This window comes from Adiantum capillus-veneris, chromosome 11, assembly GCF_014529385.1.
Source record: "Adiantum capillus-veneris isolate H3 chromosome 11, ASM1452938v2, whole genome shotgun sequence".
NCBI lineage: Eukaryota > Viridiplantae > Streptophyta > Polypodiopsida > Polypodiales > Pteridaceae > Adiantum > Adiantum capillus-veneris.
In genome coordinates this window covers 85,547,092-85,569,083 of record NC_140941.1, presented here as the reverse complement: position 1 = coordinate 85,569,083, position 21,992 = coordinate 85,547,092, and the positions used below count along the sequence as shown (strand labels likewise).

The 21,992-nt window shown below is 39.6% G+C and overlaps 1 protein-coding gene across 1 annotated transcript; it reads left to right on the top strand.

Annotated features, from left to right (window-relative positions):
- The first annotated feature begins 18,432 nt into the window (after window positions 1–18,432).
- On the top strand, window positions 18,433–19,297 carry LOC147447576 (uncharacterized). Its single transcript, XM_086523643.1, has 3 exons — window positions 18,433–18,951; window positions 19,039–19,140; window positions 19,238–19,297. Exons 1-3 carry the CDS (start codon window positions 18,433–18,435, stop codon window positions 19,295–19,297), a joined length of 681 nt encoding a protein of 226 aa, XP_086379769.1.
- The last annotated feature ends 2,695 nt before the right edge of the window (window positions 19,298–21,992 follow it).

Here is a 21,992-nt window from a genome sequence, read left to right as displayed (position 1 = left end):
AAAGATTGTATTGTACCAAGTCTCTCTTGATGGGAGAAACTATAATACAAATGCCTATTGGAGGGGAGACCGGATCCACATAAAATCCGGTCCTCAACTGTTGTCATGTTCTCTAAACTCTCTCTCTTGCAAAAGTATTGTTCATGCCAAGTTAACTAAATTCCGTGTTTATATTGCTACCATCAATTAAGTTCACCCTCTATGCTCACAAATTAATTTCACAAAAGTATCTTCTCTAATTTTTGCTACTCTCAAAGTTAATAGGCATTTCCATTACATAATGGATTGCAAATTTTCCACATCCAAAGTTTGCTTGGGTCTATTTAGCTTGGTTTTGTAAACCAATGATTTCTCTTCATTTTCACCTAGGTACAAAGGTAGTGTCTGCAGTGTTCCCACTTTTGATAAAGTGGTTGACTGCTATGATCCCCAATCTCCATACAAAGATTGTTCATCTAATTTTGTAGGTAGTCTATCTAGACATATTCTTCAATTAGAGACGATTTTTAGAGTTAGACTCCCATCTTTTGCTTCCCTAACTCATTCCCACATGTGGTTTGTCCAATCTTCCTTGACTATGGGCACTCCGTCCTATCCCTCCTCACTATCAAGAACTATCAATTTCTGTGAAGGTGCCTCAGAGTATCTTAGAGTTTTCTTCAACCCTTCCTTCTCTTGTGCTTTTCCATTATTGGTTTTAGTCTCAAATTTTGGTGATTTCCAATTGATGTTTCCTTTTCTCTAGCATGGTTTGCATTATTTGGACTAAGTTTTTGTACGCTTATAATTTAGCAACTTCCATATCAAGTGCTAGATAGTTTTTCCATTTGGTTTTCGATGTCTGACTTGCTTTCAATCTACCTTGCAATGCTTCCAAGTCTGTGTTGATTGGTTCGTAGATTTTTTCGACCAATATCAATCGTGCTGATCTTGGTTGTGGTTGTTTGAAATTCGATGACAACCTCTGCATCTTTTCCTCTACCTTGTTTTGAACTTTCTCTTCAACCTCCTTTTGTACTTTTTGTCTCCTAAGTTCGTATCATTAGCATGATTCTTGCTTGGAATCTTTAGACGATTTGCTGGGTATGTCCAATCCACTTGATTTTTTTTGGTTTATTCCACTTAGCATGTGCCCTAGTCACTACCCAAATTGGAATTGTGGGTTCCCCTTTTGAGGAGCTACTCAACACAACTTGAACTTTATTTATGGCAGTTTTTTCTTTGTTTATTGGATTCTTAGTGCAGTCTTCTAGAAAATATCCACCCTTGCGACCACACGCTTCATAATATGCCTCTATAGTTCTTGCATTCTTCTTTTGTTCATGACAATTATATTTCCAATGGTCATGTGCTCCGCAGTTATGAAAATTTTGGGTTTTTGGTTTTGGCATTGGTTTGATCATAAGTGGCTAGCTCCTTGGTTTGCAATGAAGTAAACAAGTGCTGTATCCGGAGGTGTTTGAAACACTAGGCTCTATCGCGACAAGTTTTGAATGAGTGTACCATTCACCCTCTATTCCCATTGTTGTAGAACTCGCTTGTATGGCATGATCAATATTATAACCTACTCACTCACTTGGTCTTTCGGAAGCATGTACTTGATCGGTACAGTAGTACCCCCTGGAGGTGGTGTGGTCTCTCCATAGACATCGATGGTCTTTGCAATAGTGCCACATTCAGCGGGGATATCTATACATGGGTAGTCCTTGAGATCTCATGGCACATATTGGACGTTTCCATAATATTTGGTCTTATAATACCACTTGTTTGTCTCATGGTTTGTCCATTTTCCTTCAATGGAACACCATTTCAATGGTCTGTGTTGTCCTATAGGTTTTCCCTGAGTTTCCCTGAGGTGGACCCTATCTAGCCCTCTCATAGGCATCCTTTGCATGTTTGTAATCATTTCATTCATGCACTTAAGCATGCATTTTATCGCATTGACAAGAGCTACCAAAGTTGGTCCACTTGTTCTGGCATAGCAGGTGTGGTTCTCTCACTCTATGCATCCTTAACACTAGGTTGGTAATGGGACACTTTTATGTCCTGGGACACTTTTATGTCCTGTTTAGTGACCATTTTCCTTGAATTATGTCAAGAGTTTCAAAATGGATTTTAAGGTGCTATCTGTCTAGAAAGTTGTCTCATGAGCTGAAAAAAACTTGACATTTTTTTGGAATATCAATTCCATCTTTAACCTTGTCCTTGCACAACATTTCAAAACCTAAACTGTGTGAAAAAATGGGTTCTGTTTTTGGCTTTTTTTCAACTTTTTGCAACTATACCACTCTAGAATTCATGTTTGTAAAGTCTATAATGCTAGAGAACTATCTTTAGTAGTCCTCAACATGTCCTGATGCTTCTAGGGAGAAATAAATGTTAAAGTTGTAAGTTATGACCAATTTACAAAAATTGTCAAATCCTGGTTTTTAGCCAATTTTAGCTCTTCTATGATTTTTTTGGTGGCTTTCATGATATCCAAATGGAGTTTTTATTTTCTATGTGGCATATTGTAACATAAAGCTAATATTCCTTGAGTTTTGGGGCACCTACTACCCTATTTTGCATAGTAGACAACGATGGTTGATTTTTTCAATTATAGAAGAAAATGAAACATTCTAGTATATCAAGTATAGCTTTTTCAATATTGTTAGTTTCTTGTGACAACTACATGCATTTTATAGGTAGTAACCATATCTAGTCATAAGGATCAAATTTGGCTAGATATTGAATAGTTTCTATGGGATTCTACAACTCATAATGTTGAACCCAGTTTTTTCATGTTTGCTGTATTTAGCACTTCATCTTTGTCCCCAAGATTCCCCTTGGTAAGAGATGTATTATTCTTTTGACATGCTCCATGGCTCCTTATAAACCTAAAGGACAATCGGGAACTAAGAAAACATGCATATATTATTTGTATTGAGCGCGGCTATAGAAACTTTGATGATAGGTTTGCAGAATGGTAAAAATCCAACTTTTTTGTACCTATTTCTTTTGGCAAAACAAAAAATAGTGAGTGAGAAGCAATCATATGTTCTGATCACCAACCCATTGAAGTTAACTAGGGAATTTATCTCAAGTCCTACAAAAATCCCTAATCTTATTTTTATGCAGCAAAACATAAGAAATGACTGTTTTGATGAAAATGTACTGGTCCATCAACTTTGGAGTCTTGGCGTGACCAAAAGATGAGAAATTTTACAAGTTTCTTATTTTTTCCATGTGGATTAGGCCTTGAACTATAACCTCATGAAAGGATGTTACAAAATGAGTGGATCTACTATGGTTTTGGAGGTTTTTTTCAAAACCCTGAAAGGACACTTTTATGTCCTGTTAGGTTACCAACCTAGTGTTAATAATTCTTCCTTATTGAAATTCTTGTAATTATCTCCGAAGTCAATCGCTTCCAGACTGCATGATTTCCAAATTGTGTGTTTTTTGCTGTATAAATAGCATGCAGGTCCTTGTTTAGTAATCCCTCTAAAAACAGTGAGACAAGCCTCTCCTTGGTTGGGATTTCCAACACCGGACATCTGTCGATATATTACCTCATCTGACTCACACTATCTTTGAAATTTTGTCCTTGTTTCTTTTCAAAGATGTAGATTTGTATCACATTGCTATGCTTCACATCCTTCAAGAGCAGCAAAAAATATCATTGCTAAAGTTGGTAGATCAATTATTGATCCAGGAGGTATGGTCTGGAACCTAGTTAAAGCTTTGCCTTCTAAGGTCATTCCATACCCCTCAAACTATGTGTGAAAGCGTGTTCTACGTTGAGCTCTCAGAACTTGTCTGAAGCTTGCTAAGTGGTTGTATGGATCCCCTGATTTGCAGTATTGTTTGCCCCATTTTGGACATCTACTGGTTTGACTCTATGGTTGTGTTTTGCACCTACTCTCCTGGCTGGTGTTTATCCTACTAGGCCTTCAAACCAGTTGTTTGGTAGGCGTAACTCGTGTGGATCTGTTCTTGTCCTAGTGTCACTCATTCTTCCCTTGTTAAAGGTTGTTTTCGCATCTCTTTCCCTGTTTCCATCATTGAGGTGATTGCCTCTGGCTGGTGCTTCCTCTCTGATTGACCATGCTATCATAGGCTCTGTCATTTGGTTCTATCTTCTATCTAGTTTTAGGTATTGTTCCTATAAGACTTTTTTTGGATTGGATGTCCCTTGTATTTGGTCTGTTCAATCTCCTTTGGAGTCATCATAACAAACTTTTTGTTATTGTTGGCTTCTTAACAATAGACTCCAGGCCTAGGATTGTCATTGGGTATACAGTTTAGAGGTTTAGTGTCTATCAAATTGTATCCTTCTAGCTCTAGCACAAGTGGTCCTTCCTTCATAGCCTTATTTGAAATTAGAGTGTCAACTTCCCATCCCCATCTGTCTACCGAATCAGGATCTTGCATCTTGAGGTATTGCACCCTATTTCGGTCCATATAGAAGGTTTCTTGTTTGTTCGCCCTAACCTCCTCTTCAAACTTGATGGTATGGTCATCTACACTTATGAAAAATTTCTCGTTAGGATCTAAAAAAAACAGGGCTTTGTACTTGTTAGCCTAAAAGAAAGGAAGAATATGCTTGAAGTTGAGTGAGGTCCCAGTTCTTGATTGAGTAAAAAAAAGACATCTCGAAGCTTGAGTCGGAGTAAGTGTCTGGCACCTCCTCTGCTATAGTCTCTAAAGGTCTCCCTTGGTTTACACTCTCTATTGTGGATGCTCTACTTCTATTTTCCCCCAATGTGCCCAAATCTCCTAATACTCTACCAGATCTTAAGTTCATATATGGACTCAAACAACTTAATTGAACAGATACGTAATAAGATGGATACAACTTAATATGAGAGTGACTCTAACTTTGATCACTTGGATGGGGTCCTCGTAGCCTGGTAAAGACAATCTTAGTGTCTAATCAACAAACTTACCCTTCTTGTGAAAATTTTATCTTTGGCGTGTCAAAGATAATTTTTTCCTATTTCAAGATATTTTTGCCCAATGTGACTTGGCTAGGTTTCTATATGTGATTTCAAGCTTGTTTAATGAGTTTCACAAAGTTTGGATTGTTTACTATTGTTTTGACACTCCTTTTATCCCGATGTAATGATTTTCAACTTTTTGGGTGTTTTGTGTCCTTGCAGAGCTCCAAACTTGTTCAAACTAGCTCCAGAGCTGTATATTGTTCCAATGAGATCCTGTGAATTGTAAATTTTTCATATTCACCCTCTGATTGGGAATCTATGTTTGGCACGCCAAAGATAAAACTCTTCAAGAATTTGACCTTTTGCAAATTTTGCATCATAGATTGATTTTCCCACAAGTTTTAAGGCTTTTTCGTGCCTTTTTCGTGCCTTGATTTCAATGTTTAACCATACTTGACTTTTCTTTCCTTATTTTCCTCACAATTGGTGATTTTCTTACCAGATTTGGGTCCGATTGATTTTCAGTGGTTCAAATGATACCAAAATCAATAGGGTGGTCTAAAGAAGTTGTTTCTTCACCTTGTAGGTTCAATTCCCAATTTTAGTCCGAGAAAGCCCCTGTCTATCTTTGGTGCACCAAAAATAAGTTTGACAAATTTTTTGGTTTTTTTCCACTGTACCTCAAATCAGATGCAGTCCTAACTATTTTCTACTTACCCTACTCCTACTGAACTTGAAAAAAGACTGTAGAATGTGGAAAAATCAACTTTTCTTACCAAATCTGTGATGTCTACATAGGTGATACCCTTCCCAAACTCCTACCTAGTCTCAAGGACCCTTCACCTAGTCCATCCTACTAAACTAATGCTCCTAGGTCCTTACCAAGTATCCCTACTCTAAAGCACCTCTCAGTAGTGATAAAGTCAAAGGTGTTTTACTCTAGTCAAAACTAGAGGAAATAATGGAATTTTTTAGTGAATGCTTTGGATTTATCTCTAGTCTTGTTGCCTTGTCCCCGGCAACCGTGCCAAAATGTCGGTCATCTGCCAAGCCTCACCATATCGATGCTAGCAAAGCAAGAACCACATACATAAAATGTCATTCCGTGGGATGTAGCTCACCCAACTAGTGCATGGAGGCTACGAGAGATAGCTAATTTCTTGGAAAATCCAAGTCTTGTGTGCTTTCACATAAATCGATCTCAGGTGTGTGTCAAAAACCAAAAGATAACTTTCCCCCAAGCCTAACACGATGATTTCATATAGCTACAATGATCCAATTGCAATGAAACTTGCTCCTTAGAATGTGCAGAGTATCCTCAACATCCCCATGTACTCAAAAATCATTTTTGACACTCAAGAAAAATCACACCAAAGATAAACACCCTATTATGGGTAGGCCAGTTTCGGACTCTGAAGCACTCTATAGCTTCCTTAGCACCAAAGATAAACACCCTATTTTGGGTAGGCCAGTTTTGGACTCTGAAGCACTCTATAGCTTCCTTAGGATGTTCTCTATATATTCCTATGGTTGAAAACTAGTTTGGATACATGTATGATGCGTAAGCAATGAAAACAACTCGTAGAGGGACACGACCAAAAATAGAACTTCATCGCAATAAACTTACATAATGGAAGAGCTTTCACCTACGAGTGCGTTGATGTGCTCAAAATTGCAATGCAACACCATACAAGAGAGACACAATGATTGAAAAAATAGAGAACTCACAGTATTGTACTACAACGTACACTCCCTTTCATTATCCAAAACTTCAGTCAAGAGTTACAAAATTTGGCTTCTATACCTTAGCCAAGATTTTAAAAAATGGGTCCCTAGCTAATCTGGCTTGGTGATAAGGCTTAGGAGGCAATTAATTACAACTTTGGAATCCCTTGGCCCCTTTACACTCTTTGACAATCGATTGTGATACAATAGATTTGGATTTTTATAGGAATTCTCATTAATAAATGAGGTTTTGATACAATAAGCATGAATAAAAAATAATGATAATGTTCTTTTGATGCTTCTTTTAGTTGAGCAAGTAGCACTAGACTTTGAAAATTTTCTTTGATGCTGGTTATGATTTTCAAAAATTTCCACAAACCCCCCAAGATCAACTTTTAAACCAAAAATATTGTTTGATGGCCTTTTAAGCTTACCTTCTTAGGAGTTTAGAACCTGAAAAATCTAAAATTTCAAGAAGCAACTCACTGGTTTTGACTTACCACAAAGTTTCCATGGCTCTCCCAAGACCAATTTTTGATCAAAAATGGTGTTTGATGGCCTTTTAATCTTATCTTCTTAGGAGTCTAGAACGTGAAAAATTTGAGTGGTAGTTTCCTAAGATTGTCAAGGTCAGTATTCATGTGGATGGACAGTTTTTGCATGAGTTGTTCCAATTATTAAAGGAGTATAATTATGTTTTTGCTTGGGATTATTCTGAAGTGAAAGGTATAGATCCTGGTTTGCATCAACATCATATTAATATGAAGGAGGATGCAATTCCGATTTTGCAACAGAGGTACAAAATGAATCCAAATTTTGCAGAGCAGGTTAAACAGGAGATTGATAAGTTGTTAGCGGTTGGCTTCATTAAACCCATTCATGAGGTTACATGGTTGTCACCAATCATTGTGGTTCCCAAGAAGAATGGAAAAATTCAAGTTTGTGTTGATTACAGAAAGCTGAATGCAGTCAATATTACTGATCCTTTCTCAATGCCATTGTGTGATGCTATATTGGATGTTGTAGCAGGGAAGGAAATGTATAGTTTTCTGGATGGATTTTCTGGCTATAATCAGATTAAGGTGGCTGAAGAGGATCAACACAAAACAACCTTTATAACCAAGTGGGGTGCTTTTGCATCTACAATGATGAATTTTGGCCTCAAGAATGGACCACCATCATTCAACTTTACAGCATATAAAACATTTGAACCATATTTGCAGGATTTCATGAGAGTCTTTGTGGATGATTTTTCTGTCTTTGGAAAGAAAGACCTTCATTTACAGCATCTGAAGTTGTGTTTTGAAAGGTGTCAACAATTCAGAATGTGCCTTAACCCTTTCAAGAGTGTTATTGTTGTTCGGAGTGGACTACTTTTAGGTCATGTGGTTTCTTATGAAGGGATGTCTATTGGTGAAAAGAAGATTGAAGTGATTAAAGCAGCAAAAGCTCCATAGAATGTTAAGGAAGTTAGCATGTTTGTTGGTCAGGTGAAATGGCATGCTAGATATGTCAAATATTTAGCCAATGTTTGTATGCCTCTTACTCATCTAACAAAGAAGAATGTACCTTTTGTGTGGGTTGAGCTTCAAGAGAATTCATTCCAGATGTTAAAGAAGATGCTTTCTATAGAACTGATATTACAACCTCCAGTTTGGTCATTACCTTTTCATGTTTTGTTGATGCGTCAGATATGGCCATTGGTGTTGTCCCTATGCAAGAAAAAGTTTGGGGATGGTTCCGACCTGTTTATTATGCTAGCTGGGTCTTAACATCAGCTGAGAGGAACTATGCTATAACAAAAAGGGAATCTCTTGGTATGATATATGCTTTAAATAAATTCAGGCATTATTTGTTGAGCAACAGAGTTATTTTTCATGTGGACCATCAGGCATTTCTTTACTTGATTAAGAAGCCACTGCTAACAGACAGATTAGCAAGATGGATGTTGTTGTTATAGGAGTTTGATTTTGTCATTGTGCACACTCCTGGAAAAGAGCATGCCATAGCTGATTATTTAAGTAGAATTGATACAGGAGAGGAACCAACAGGGGTTTCCGATGATTTACCAGATCCTGATCTATTTGAAGTTCAGAATCCAATTTCTGAATCATGTTGCTCATATTTTTGACAGATGGTACAATGCCAATCAGATTTTCAGGTGATCAGAGAAGGAAGTTCTCTTTAAAGAGTCGACCAGTTTTGGTAATAGTAGGAGCATTGTATAGAAAAGGGATTGATTAGGTAATCAGACGGTGCATTCTAGACTTTGAACAAAGAGTTGTATTACATGAAGCTCATTCAAGAACAGTTGGAGGACATTTTTCTGGTGATATTACAGGCAAAAAAGTTTTGCAAGCTGGATTATGGTGGTCCACTATGTTAAAAGATGCTCATGAGTATGCTAAAAGCTGTGTGATTTGTCAGAAGTTAGGTCAACCAGATGCCAGAGGTAGAATGATAGATCATCCTATTTTACCTCTAGAACCTTTTCAAAAGTGGGGTATGGACTTTGTGGGACCTGTAAAGCCTACCACCAGTAGGGGATGTAGGTATATTTTGGTAGCTACTGATTATTGCACCAAGTGGGTTGAAGTAGTGGCTCTGAAAGACAATAAAACTGATAGTGTTGCTAGGTTTCTCTATCACAACATTATGACTCGATTTGGATGTCCTGGGGAGCTGGTCAATGATAGAGGCAGCCATTTTCTAAATGAGGTGATTGTTGAGTTAACAAAAACTCACATGATAATGCATAAGAAGTCCACAGCTTATCATCCTCAAGCTAATGGACAGGCTGAAAGTACAAACAAGACCCTGGTGAGGATATTGAAGAAAATTGTTCAGGACAATAAGAAGGATTGGTATCAGAAGCTTGATTCAGCACTATGGTGTTTTAGGATAGCTTTCAAGGTCACAACAGGAATGACTCCTTTTTAATTGGTTTATGGGTTGGAAGTTGTGGTTCCTATGGAATTTGTAGTTTCGAGTCTTCAAATCAATGCTTATAAAATGAGTCCTAAGTTGTCAGTCAAGTATAGGAGCAAGTACTTGATGCAGCTGGAAGAAGACAGATTGATTAGTTCATATATCTCTGAAGTGATTCAAAGAAGGAGAAAGGCTTGGGTAAGCATGGATGTTAAGTTTAAAGCTTTTCAGGTGGGAGACTGGGTTATGTTGTATCACTCTAGATTGGGACCACATCTAGGCAAGCTCACTTTAAGATATATTGGTCCTTATAAAATTGTTCAAGATATGGGCCAGGGAACATTTATAGTGGCTGATGTTTTTGGCACAAGAGTTGAAAAACCTGTTAATGGGTTCATACTAAAAAAATTCAAGGGAAACCACCTCATTTGGATTAGCCTTTAGCATGATTGATTCTACTTGAACAGTTTTCAGACTACAGTGTAGATAAATGTTATGCGACTTCTCAAATTCTTCCAAAGAATGTGCTTCTAAAGAATTTTAATTCTCACTATGTCATCCAAAGTGGTACACCAACAGGTTACAAGGGTCAGTCTGTATGGTTCCACAATTGGTTGAGTGAAGCATCTATAGTTGGACTTTCTCACATCGGATGTGTCTGCCAGATCGGATTTTCTTGGATCGAAGTTTTTTGTGTCGGAATTTTTCAACTCCGATGTTCCTGTATGGGAATTTTTAAGGAGGGTAATTTAAAAAAGGATTTTGAATTGAGGGATGATTTCCCCTTAAGTGAATCCCTTGTGCAACGGGTATTCTTACTGGAGGGTGCGCTAAACGAAGGCACCATCAATCACTTCTGTCGCTCTCATACTTACCTTATGTGGACGCCTGATTTTTTCAAGTACACACCACCTTTGCGTTCACCTGCAGCAATGGTACGCGGAAAGCAAAGTAGCGCCATGCAACCCAAGTTGGAGCAAGACGAGCCACCATGGCGTTTTCGATGCAAGGGGCAAGTTGTGATTGTGGATGTAAGCAGCTCGGAGGAAGAAGAATTTTTTGGAAGGATACACATGTGGGTACTCCTCGAAGTGCAGCCAAGCTCCAGCAATCTCTGATGGAGTCTTTTACGGATTTTAGGTGTAGTTGGACTTGACAATTGAAGAAAATCTTGCATGGTTGCAGACCATTGGATTGCAGGACTTTGCTATGCTACCATGGGATGATTGGAAGAATAACTACTATGCCAAGGCTCAGCTTGACATCATCACGAAAAAAAAGGATATGATTTCCAGTACTATCTCTCTTACCCCTGATTTGGTAGCTCAGGTGTTTAACTTACCATCAAAAGGGAGTACCACCATCCCTAAGTGTTCTAAAATTTTGTTGAAAAAAGAGTTTGGTCCCATTGAAGGTAACAAAAAATACTACATGCTTAGGAATGTCATTATATCAGAAGGGAGCAGCTAAAGTGGTACCTTGAAAGATTGTGCTTTTTGATAAGTTTGACTACATTTCAAAAGAGAATTACGGACTACTGTGCTTTGCAGAACAAGGGGGCAAAGTTAATTGGGCTAATTGGCTGTTTTGACAAGATTTCTACTAAGGTGTATATGTCAAACAAAAGAAGATCTCACAACTGTACTAGACTTTCTGCATTTTTGGCAGCAATGTTTAGTTTTCCTTACAAAGTCCCTAGTGCAATCAGGGATGCAGATGATGAGCATTTTACTAGTGACTTGGGCAGAATGTCGAGTATGCAGGAAAATCAGACTGCAGGTCTGAAGTTGGATTTGCCAGCAGATATGTTGGAGAACAAGCAGCAGATGGATTCTTTTAAGTTCCTAGTCAAAGCTGGACATCAGAGGAGGAGGCTCTAAAGGCTGTGCAGAATTTAGATATGTTTACTTCTATCCCAGATTTGGATAAGCCTATCATGAGTACTAAGGATAAAGTGCAGAAAACCACTACTAAGTTGGGAAAGTTGTTCACTTTCTCAAAGAAAAGGAAAGTGGACAATGACATGCTCAAGGTAGTTAGGCAGTTAGATTTTGATCTTGGCTATGATGTTAAGGCTCAGGAAGTGGGGGACATTGATGATATTGACATGGCTGTGTAGATGTTGGCATAGGTTAAGAGGTTTGTTCAAAAACAACAATTACAGGTGGATAATCAAGTACATGCAATGACCAAAACATGGGTAGCTCACGTGTTATTATAGGAGCAGGTTGATATGATCAAAAATTCGACTATACAGATGGACAATTTGAAGAGTCAGCATAAAGAGGAAATGTAGACTGTTGTGGGGAAACATCAAGATGAATTGGCCAAGGTCAAACTGTCCTTAGCGCTGTTCAAAGAGTGGACCATGACTTTGGAAGGTAAAGTCAGTAATGAGTTAGAGCAGTTGGCTAACAAAAATGTGGAATTGCAGGTTCAGAATTTGGTGCTTGAACAAAGACTTCAGCCTTTGTTGGATTTAGAGAAACAAGTGTTGTCTAATAAGGATTTAGATGTTACTGGAGTGCTGATGTCAGAGGGAGATGTGCAGGTCCTTAGGCAGCAGCTCAAGCACACCATGGAGGAAGTCTGGCAATCCATGAGAGCTAGATTGAATAATGTTTTGAAGCATCCATATGAAGTGGTGAAGACAGGCTTTGTTAGTGCACATGAAGCAAATTTTTTGGTCAACTGAAAAAGGAGAGAGAGTTTTGGATTAAGCAGGTGCAAGAGCTTAAAGTAAAGCACAAGGAGAAGCTAGTCATTGAAGAGTAGTTACAGGGTGCAAAGCAGGCTGAGTGTTCAGAGAGACCAGGACATAATATGGAATCAGAATTGGAACAGAAGCCGGATGTTGAGCCAGAATTGCAAATTGATGAAGATATTTTAGCAGGATCTACAGTTCCAGCTGGGGAGACTTCTGACCCAGTAGAAGTTTCAATTTCTGAAGGTGAAGTTGTTAGTGTTTTTGAGACTATGGAGAAGTGATACAACATTTAGTATTTTTAGGTTGAACAGTAATTGTAGTTTTTAGACTTTATTTTGTCATGATGTTTTGATCAAGGGATATGTGGATTTACTTCTAACTTAGTGACGCTCATAGTGATGCCAATAGGGGTAAAAAAACAACCGAGAGCGTCTGAAAACTCAGATCTCATATCTGAGTTTTCAGTGCTCAAGCAAGCAAAGGTAACCCGCACTCTCTCTCTCTCTCTCTCTTTCTTCTCCACACACACACACACACACACACACACATACACGAGGAGAGGAAGGAGATCCAGGTATGCTCCTTCCCTCTCCTCTCTCTCATGTTCCCTTCCCCTCTTTCTCTCTCTCTCCCTCTCTCTCTCTCTCTCTCTCTCTCTCTCTCTCTCAAACACAATGTGTGTGTGTGTGTGTGTGTGTGAGAGAGAGAGAGAGAGAGAGAACACAATGTGTGTGTGTGTGTGTGTGTGTGTGTGTGAGAGAGAGAGAGAGAGAGAGCACATGCATAAACAAAAAACACACACACATATGCATAAGCAAATAATGCATACACACACACATTGAGAGAGGAAAAGAGAGAGAGAGACAGAGAGAGAGAGAGAGAGAGATAGAAAGAGAAAGATATAAAACAAAGAGAGAGAGAGAGAGAGAGAGAAGAAGAGAGTTTTAGCGTCGTAGGAAACTATCCCAAGAGACCTTAAAGATCTAGTCAACAAGGAGTTGAAATCAAGACCTTTTATTCAAGAGCAAAATGGCATAACCAATCTACCACACTTGGGTGATAGAAAGGTGATACCATTTTCCTCTTTTTATTAGCGCACACACACACCCACACAGACACACATCCGAGAAGAAGAAATTTTTAACGTCGTAGGAAACTATCCCAAGAGACCTTAAAGATCTAGCCGACGAGGAGTTGAACTCAAGACCTGTTATTCAAGAGGGAAATTGAAGGAGTACGAGAGGAAGTGCGACACAGAGAGAGAGTGCGAGAAGAAGAGCACGACGATATGGTGAACTCACTCTGTTGTAATGTAAAGAGCATAGTGAGTTCTTATTAGGTTTTTACAAAAGAATATTGTGTACATACTTGGCGGCCCGCCCAATGTGGTACTTTAAGTGTGAGAGAAGCTATTATATAAGCTAATATACAAGAGATGTAGAGAAGTGATGTACTACCCTACACCTAACTGCTTTGCAAAAATGCGCAAAGCTCTCTGAGGGAAGTCCTTTTGTAAGTAGATCAGCAAGATTTTCTGTGGTGTGAACTTTGACAAGCTGAATTTGCTTATCCTCGAGCATTTCCCTGATGAAATGATACTTCACATCCACATGCTTTGTCTTTGAGTGATAAACTGGATTGCAAGACAATTGTATAGCACTCTGACTATCACAATATAACACAAGCATCTCTTCTTTGATTCCTAGATCTGTTACTAGTCGATTAAGCCAAATTGATTCTTTGCATGCCTCTGATGTTGCAACATATTCATTCTTTGTAGTAGACTGAGTAACACAATCTTGTAATCTAGAACGCAATGATACTGCTCCACCAGCCAATGTAAAGACATACCCTGACGTAGACCTTAGGTTGTCTAAGTCACCTGCATAATCTGAGTCTGTAAAACCCTGCTCCTGACTCCCATAGCATATACGCATAATCTTTGTAGCTTTCAGGTATCTCAATATTCCTTTCACTGCCTCCCAATATTTCTTGCCTGGGTTTGACATGTATCGACTTACTACTCCCACTGCAAATGCAATGTCTGGGCGAGTAGCAATCATTGCATACATCAAACTACCCACTGCAGACGCATATGGAATCTTATCCATTTCAGCCTGTTCTTCCTCAGACACAGGAAAATCTTGTTTGCCAAGCTACACATATGGTGGCAATGGAACACTCAATGCCTTTCCCTTCTCCATATTGAAACATTGCAAAACCTTGTCAATATACTCTATTTGAGATAACCAAATTAACTTCTTTGATCTATCTCTCTCAATGTGCATACCAAGTATATGACTTGCCTCACCCATGTCTTTCATGTCAAACGATTTTGCCATCTTTGACTTCAAAGCTGAAATTTCTTCCAAGTGCTTGCCAACAATCAACATGTGATCTACATACAAAATAAGGATCAGCCAACTGCCATCCAGAGGACCAAGGAGATCTATTTATAAGATGAACAGCTTATGTGGCTGCTCTGTTTGCTTACCATACAGACAATCTTCACAGAATTCAAAATCATTAAATGAAAAGCTAGGCAAATAACCAGAACGAGACAAGATTTCCATTCACTTCTTGGACATATGTCCTAACCGGCTATGCCACAAAGAAACGTTCGGCTGCTCGGTTACATTGATTACATTTTTAGAGACATTTGATACATAAATCATGTAAAGTCCGGAGGACTTTACTCCATGTGCTACTATCATAGAACCCTTGGATATCTTCCACATGTTCTGTCCAAAAGTGGTGACGTAGCCAGCATCATCAAGTAAACCTATGCTGATCAAGCTCTTTGTAATTGCGGGAACATGTCTCGCATTCTTCAGCGTGAAAGAAGAGCCATTCTGAAACATCAATTGAACATCTCCAACACCTAAGATCTCACATGTCTGCCCATTGCCTAGCTGAACATGATCTTTAGTGGTCACATAAGAGGTAAACCACTCCTTGTTTGGAGACACATGAAGTGATGCCCCTGAGTATATAATCCAGTCACTCAGTGCATGTCCATCAGATGTTGTAAGAAGAGCTGAGTCCATTGTATTCTTCAAGAAGTAGATGTCTCCTGACACTAGACTGTCATCCTCTGCAACAGTGTTTGTCACATTTATTTCTTGAATCTTCAATGAGGATTTGTTCTTCTCACCATGGTCTTCAGATTTCTCTTTGCCTTTTTTTGCTTTCCATTCTCTGCAGTCTCTTTTCATGTTACCCTTCTTGCCACAATGGTAGCATTCTATGTCACTCTTGCCTTTAGCACTACGGGACTTGCTACGAGACTGATTCCTCTTTCCACCTTTGTACTTTTCTTTGGTCCTTCCCCTAACAACTAAGGTTGTTTCTTTGCCTTTTTCCATTATCTTTCTGTTGTTTTCTTCAGTAAGCAGCCTGCCTTCTACACCTGCTATGGTCAAACCATCTGGAGGTGCAGAATTACTCAAAGCTGTGCGAAAAGTGTCCCAACTTTCCGGCAATGTGATCAACAGGAACATAGCTCTAACAGGTTCATCAAACTTGACACCTTGAGCTGACAACTGACTGTAGATGGTGTTGAATTCATTCAGATGATTGGACATAGGTGTCCCTTCTTTCATCTTCAAGTCAACAAGCTTCTTAAGCCAGTATACCTGTGAAGCTGCACTCTGCTTCTCATAAAGATCACTCAGCTTTGTCCATGCTTCATAAGCCGACATCTCGTTTGCTACATTGAAGTAAACGCTTTCTACCAAAGTCAGCATAATGGTAGAAAGTGCCAATTCATCCATTTCGCTCCATTCATCTTCGTCCATATATTCTGGTTTTATCCCCTTGAGCTTTATAGGTTTTATCTGCTTCTTTTGTACCAACACGTGCCAAATCTGCTTCTTCCACAATGGGAAATTGGTTCCATCCAGCTTCTTGATATTGTAAAGAGCAGTGTCCTGTGATCCAGCCATAGCTACGCTTCACAGTAGTTTACTTTCTTGGGAAAAATTCGGCAGAGTTTCCCCTGTAAACTGACCTCTGAACCAATATCAACCTGTCAAATGAACCAAGAAAGCTTCAGATTCTGCAGAAATTTGAGTAGAGTCTCCTTTGTAAAATGGCTCTGGTGTACTAAAAAACAGACCAAAAACAGCTCAAAAAACCACTGTCTCTCTAACACTGTAAGCTGTGGGTAAACCTGTCCTGCACCTGTACTGTCTCTCACTGTCTTGTAAGCATAGATTGCGACAATGCCTCAATGGCAGTAAAGCAAAGATGCAATCCCAATTGTCTAACTCACAGTCAATACATCCTAGCTGCCTATCTAAGGGTGCTCGAGGGATCGCTCCAAGACCTGTATCATCGAAAGGATCTCAACATTCGAGAATCCCCCAGCTCAATAAAACCTCACTCGACCCTCAACAAAGGTTACAGTAAATCTGACAAATACATAGACTTCCCACAAAGTCATACATCCACAAATTTCCCACTGTATGTTGTAACCGCTGCGGCGGTTGTTTGCTGCGTGACTCACAGCCACAGCAAACCCTCAACAGACATACATCATCTCTGACAATACATCCCATGTGGAAGTACCTGCAATGTCAGGATGAAATCTGGAATATCAAGCAGCAAACACAAGCTACCTGATGAACTAGTGGATGTCGCCTACAGTCTGTGTGTAGATGCACCCATGTCGTATGTGACACGCCTCAAGAACTGTGAGCCGTCCTTCGATGTGTAGACAACCACAAATCAGCACTCTGGGAGTGCTGATATCCTCAGCACCTAACAATACATCCCATGTGGAAGTACCTGCAATGTCAGGATGAAATCTCGAATATCAAGCAACAAACACAAGCTACCTGATGAACTAGTGGATGTCGCCTACAGTCTGTGTGTAGATGCGCCCATGTCGTATGTGACACGCCTCAAGAATTGTGAGCCGTCCTTCGATGTGTAGACAGCCACAAATCAGCACTCTGGGAGTGCTGATATCCACAGCACCTGCAGTCGTAGGCCGAAACCCCAAATTTGCGGAGTCAGATCTGCACCCGCCCAGACCACGTAGTCGAAAATGGCCTGCACAGAACTTTGTCGAAGCCAAACGGTGACCGAGATGACCTCATAATGAAATTTTGAGAACACCAAGCCCTTTGGGAACTCCCACAGGATTTGGGGCCATGTCTTCGCCTGTCGAATCTCACTCCAATCTGAGCAGGTGACTCTAGCTTCCTGCAATGTTGTCCTGAGCCTCGATCTGAGCTCTGATACCAGTTGAAGGAGTACAAGCAGAAGTGCGACGCGAGAGAGAGTGCGAGAAGAAGAGCACGACGATATGGTGAACTTGCTCTGTTTGTAATGTACAAAGCATAGTGAGTTCTTATTAGGTTTTTACAAAAGAATATGTGTACATACCTTGCAGCCCGCCCACTTACCTAGGTGACCACATTGGGCTTTATACCCCAACAGAAATGGCATAACCAATCTACCACACTTGGGTGATATAAAGGTTATACCATTTTCCTCTTTTTATTAAGTTAAAATTAGGTTAGATTTAAATTTACGTTAGATTAGATTTAGGTTTATTAAGGTTAGATTAGATTAGATTTAGGTTTATTTTGAGTTAGATTTACGTTAGATTAGTTTAGGTTTATTTACGCGCGTTAGATTTACATTTACGTTAGATTAGATTAAATTTATGTTTATTTTGAGTTTAAGATTAAATTAGATCTACATTTATGTTCGATAGACCATGCAGAACAACAATTCCACAACAGTCTAGCGGTGGTGGTTGTTGTGGCGAGAAGCACGTTGTTTCTGGAGCTCATGTGTTGCAGAGTCCCTAGGACACACCGAGGAGTGTCCCTCCCTGTGAGACTGCTAAAGGATTATACTGCCTGCACGTTTGAGAGTGGTGTCTCGTCCACTGTATCGGAGATGCCGCCGTCGATGCCTCGACACCACCTCGGGTTCGACGAGGCTCTTTACCATCCCCTTCTTTGCCCGCCCGGACACTAGCCACGGCATTGCCATCTACACCACGTTTTGCGTGGTTGACGGGCGTTCTTAGCGGCTACACACCAGTAACTATTCCTCCAGGAGTCACTCCAGTACACTCCTCGCTTCGGGGCCCAGACTCCAGTGGAGACACCTGATGTCCATACCCCCGTTGACATGCCGCTAGAGACCCCTGTCGAGACACCCAGGTTCACGAGTCACCAACGAGAGGGCTTGCCTTACTCCATCGACATCAACGGCGGCATCATCTTGGATGATGAAGGCAAGAAAGTGATCTTGCGCATGTGCAGTCTTTGCTCTCAGGTGTTTAGACACTACATACTAAACACCTGGAGTGAAGTACCAAGTGATTTAAAAGACAGAGTCATCAGCATGCTTCATGACAAGTTTCCTGTTCCAAAACGGGATGACCTCTTCAATGAAGATCTGATGAAGGTTAGAATGCACGAATACTGCAAGCACAAGCGTTCTGAAGTGCAAAAAACAATCAAGCATGGGTGGAACAGACCAGATTGGTTTTCCAAAGAAGATTGGAAGAATGCGAAGAAAGTAGCGCACGCGAATCCCGACAAGTGGAAGCAACAAAAGGAGGCAGCCAGAGCGCGAGTAGAGGCAGGGAGCTCGCACCACTTGGGGAGCGGCGGGTGGGCATCATTTGAGGCCGATTTTATAAGTGTTTTTGCATTGCTCTTTAGGTTTTATAGTTTAGGATTTAGGAGTTTTTAAATTCTACAATAATGGATTCTTTGTATGTTTTGACAGTGGTCGATGACAAGACGTGACCCCACACCATACGAGCGCGAGTACGCAGGCAGGAAGGGCTTAAACGCCTTGATGGACATTTTGAGTCCTCATGACGGCATGGTTAGTATTAGGGTTTGTTGTATTGTTTTATAAACGTCACTATATATTTATACTTACAGAAAGTTGTCTTATTGCTTTTTTTTGTAGAAATCGTCAGATACGCTGCTTGGACGCGATGAGACGTTTGATAAAACAACGTCAGTCTAGCCGTAGCTAGATAGCATTAGTTTCCTTTTGTCATAGCATATGTATCATGAGACGACTTTTATACGTCTTTTTGAAAACCACGTATATTTTTTCAATAATGACAATGGTGTTGTAAGTATTACATTTGCAAAGTTTAACAATCAAGTGATTTTGCCTATGATGTGTACAATTGTCATTGATTTAATTTCATCAATTTACTTTTGTCAGTTTTGTATCTTTATTCTGCAAACAATACTATGGATGATGCAGTTAATGTTTATATTGTCTTGTAGGTGACTACTTGGGGTCTATATCTAAGCTTGCACTTTTTTCCAAAGGTGAATCAATTAATGAAACATTCAATATGGTTGATGGGTGAATGCCACCAAAAAAAAATTCTCTCGGGCGTCGCTATATAAGGCTCTGTAGCGTTGCTATAAACGTCGCTATAGATGGCCTGTAAACGTCGCTATGATCGTCGCTATATAGCGATGCGTATAGCGATTATTATAGCGATGCTCATAGCGACGTTTCCGTATTGATGCTGTTAGCGATGGTCTTAGCGACACCAGGGAGTATAAAAACCCAATGTATTTCCGTTGCTAACAGCATCACACGTGCACACAACCTCTTGTAGTGTTAGCTGAAGTAATTCTCAATTGGATTGTCGGATTTTGACTGAAAATCGGATCTGAATCAGATTTTGCTCTGATCGGATATTCGACTTGTTAAGTCGGATGTTCATGTCAGTTAGAGTAGTTATAATTGGTTGGGGATATAGAAGTAGTTGCATGTAGAAAGGAGGAGATGTATGAAGTTTGAGAAGAGGAAGATTTCTGATGTCTGATCTTGTTTGATTTCCTGTTCTTGTCAAGTCTGAAATGTTTGCTCAACTTCTACAATGTTTCTGATCATGAAATGGGTGTTCTTCTATCTGTGTGCTAGTATGTGTAATAATAAAATCCTTGTGTTGTTGAACCCCAATAGAGAACCCAATGGATACTTTGACAAAGAGCCTAGATCCTTAAAGTGGTTTGCACATTGCATAGCGATGATGGGCATAGGCTGAAGCTAAAGACATGCTTCACAACTGTATAGTTGTACATACTAACCCTCATTTATAGCCACTTGGGCCATGTTGGTCTTCAAGTGGGATATTGTTTGAGTTCAAGCCAAGTGGCCGACTGCCCAACACTGACTCACTAATTCATTCTTTGGTTATAATGAAGAATAAGGAGCGGTGAGTGTTGGAAGATTCCAAGAAAGATTCTAGTTTATTCTATCTCACATGCAATTGTAATCGTAATCCCAACTCATAATGATACCTCTCCCACAACCTGTCTCTATTGCTCGAATGTATTTTGAAGTCAAAAATGTAATTTCTAATGCAATTAAGGCAAATCTAGCTTTTGTACCACAAAACCCAGAGCCGGGATATAGAAGGCAACAATGTAAGGTTTTCTATACAATCTTTTTTTATGAATGAAGGGCACATAATTTTTTCCTTTGTACGTCATGTGTCTTCTCTTCTATTGATTTCTCACACTACATCACATAGTTATCACATGGTAATTTCAAGGTCACCATTGTGTTTGTCTTGTCAAGCTCTATGTGTGGATACCTACACTGCAAGCATGGCACAAAAACCAAGCATCTATGCCTAAGACCTTCCTGGTGAAGTTTCTCTCTATCCGAGTGTCGTTTTGAGATTCCGTCAATTGCATGCAATTCTTGGCACTCAAGAGAACCTATTAGACACATCTTAATTCCAAAAGGCTGATCTGCATCAGGATACTAGAAGAAAATTGTGTTTTTTTTGGGAGTCGTAATGCAAATTTGATGACCTAGATATGTTTTATATAGTCCCAATATGTTGCCTATAAAGTTTGGATTCAGTTGGAGTTGATTTGCTCAAGGATTTGCATGTGGTTAGGTGAGAGCCCAAAGAAGAGAATCAAAGATTTTGGTAGACAGAGTACACATCAAGTATCATAGTAGAGTGTATTGTGTTCATATAAGAGATTGACAACCTCTTGGCATGCATCCATGTCCTAGTCAAGCCCAGGTTTGACATTTTGTCTTGGTTTTGTTTCTTTGAGAGATGTGATACGTGTTGACCTATGTGGACCCCCAGACAATGGTGTCATTGTCGGGCAATGAGTACCTAGACTAGGGTAAACACAATCAAGTCTGACAGAGTCTCCTTAAGTAGAGGTTTAGGTCAGATAGGTTAAAAAAGAAGACCAGGGTTTCTGTGGTCTTTGTTTTGTGTGTGATTGTGGTGAGTTTCTTGCTACAAAAGTGTTAGAAAAGTTAGGATCAATGTTTTAGATAGGGTTGGAGCTTACTACAAGTCTTCATCAAGGGGTAGAGTGGTAAAGCTTACACTAGGCGAGAAAAACACATGAAAATGGAAAACATTTCAAAGATTAGTTAGGGAATTGTAGGTCAAGCATTTTGAACCTATTTTTGATTGATTTCTTTTGTATGTGGAGTAGGGTAAGTAAGCGAGTCTAACAAGTACCCTCAACATCTCATTGGATCCAATAGCACTAAAGGTATCTTTTTGCCAAAGGTAAAAAGAGCTTGAGGAATGATAGTGCATCCAAGAAAGTGAAAGATTCTGGGCATCATTTGCATTGAAAATAGTGTGTGATTGCTCAGCCACCATCACCAAAATTCTCAAAAAACTCTTAACCAGCATTCGTGAGAGAAAATCACAATTT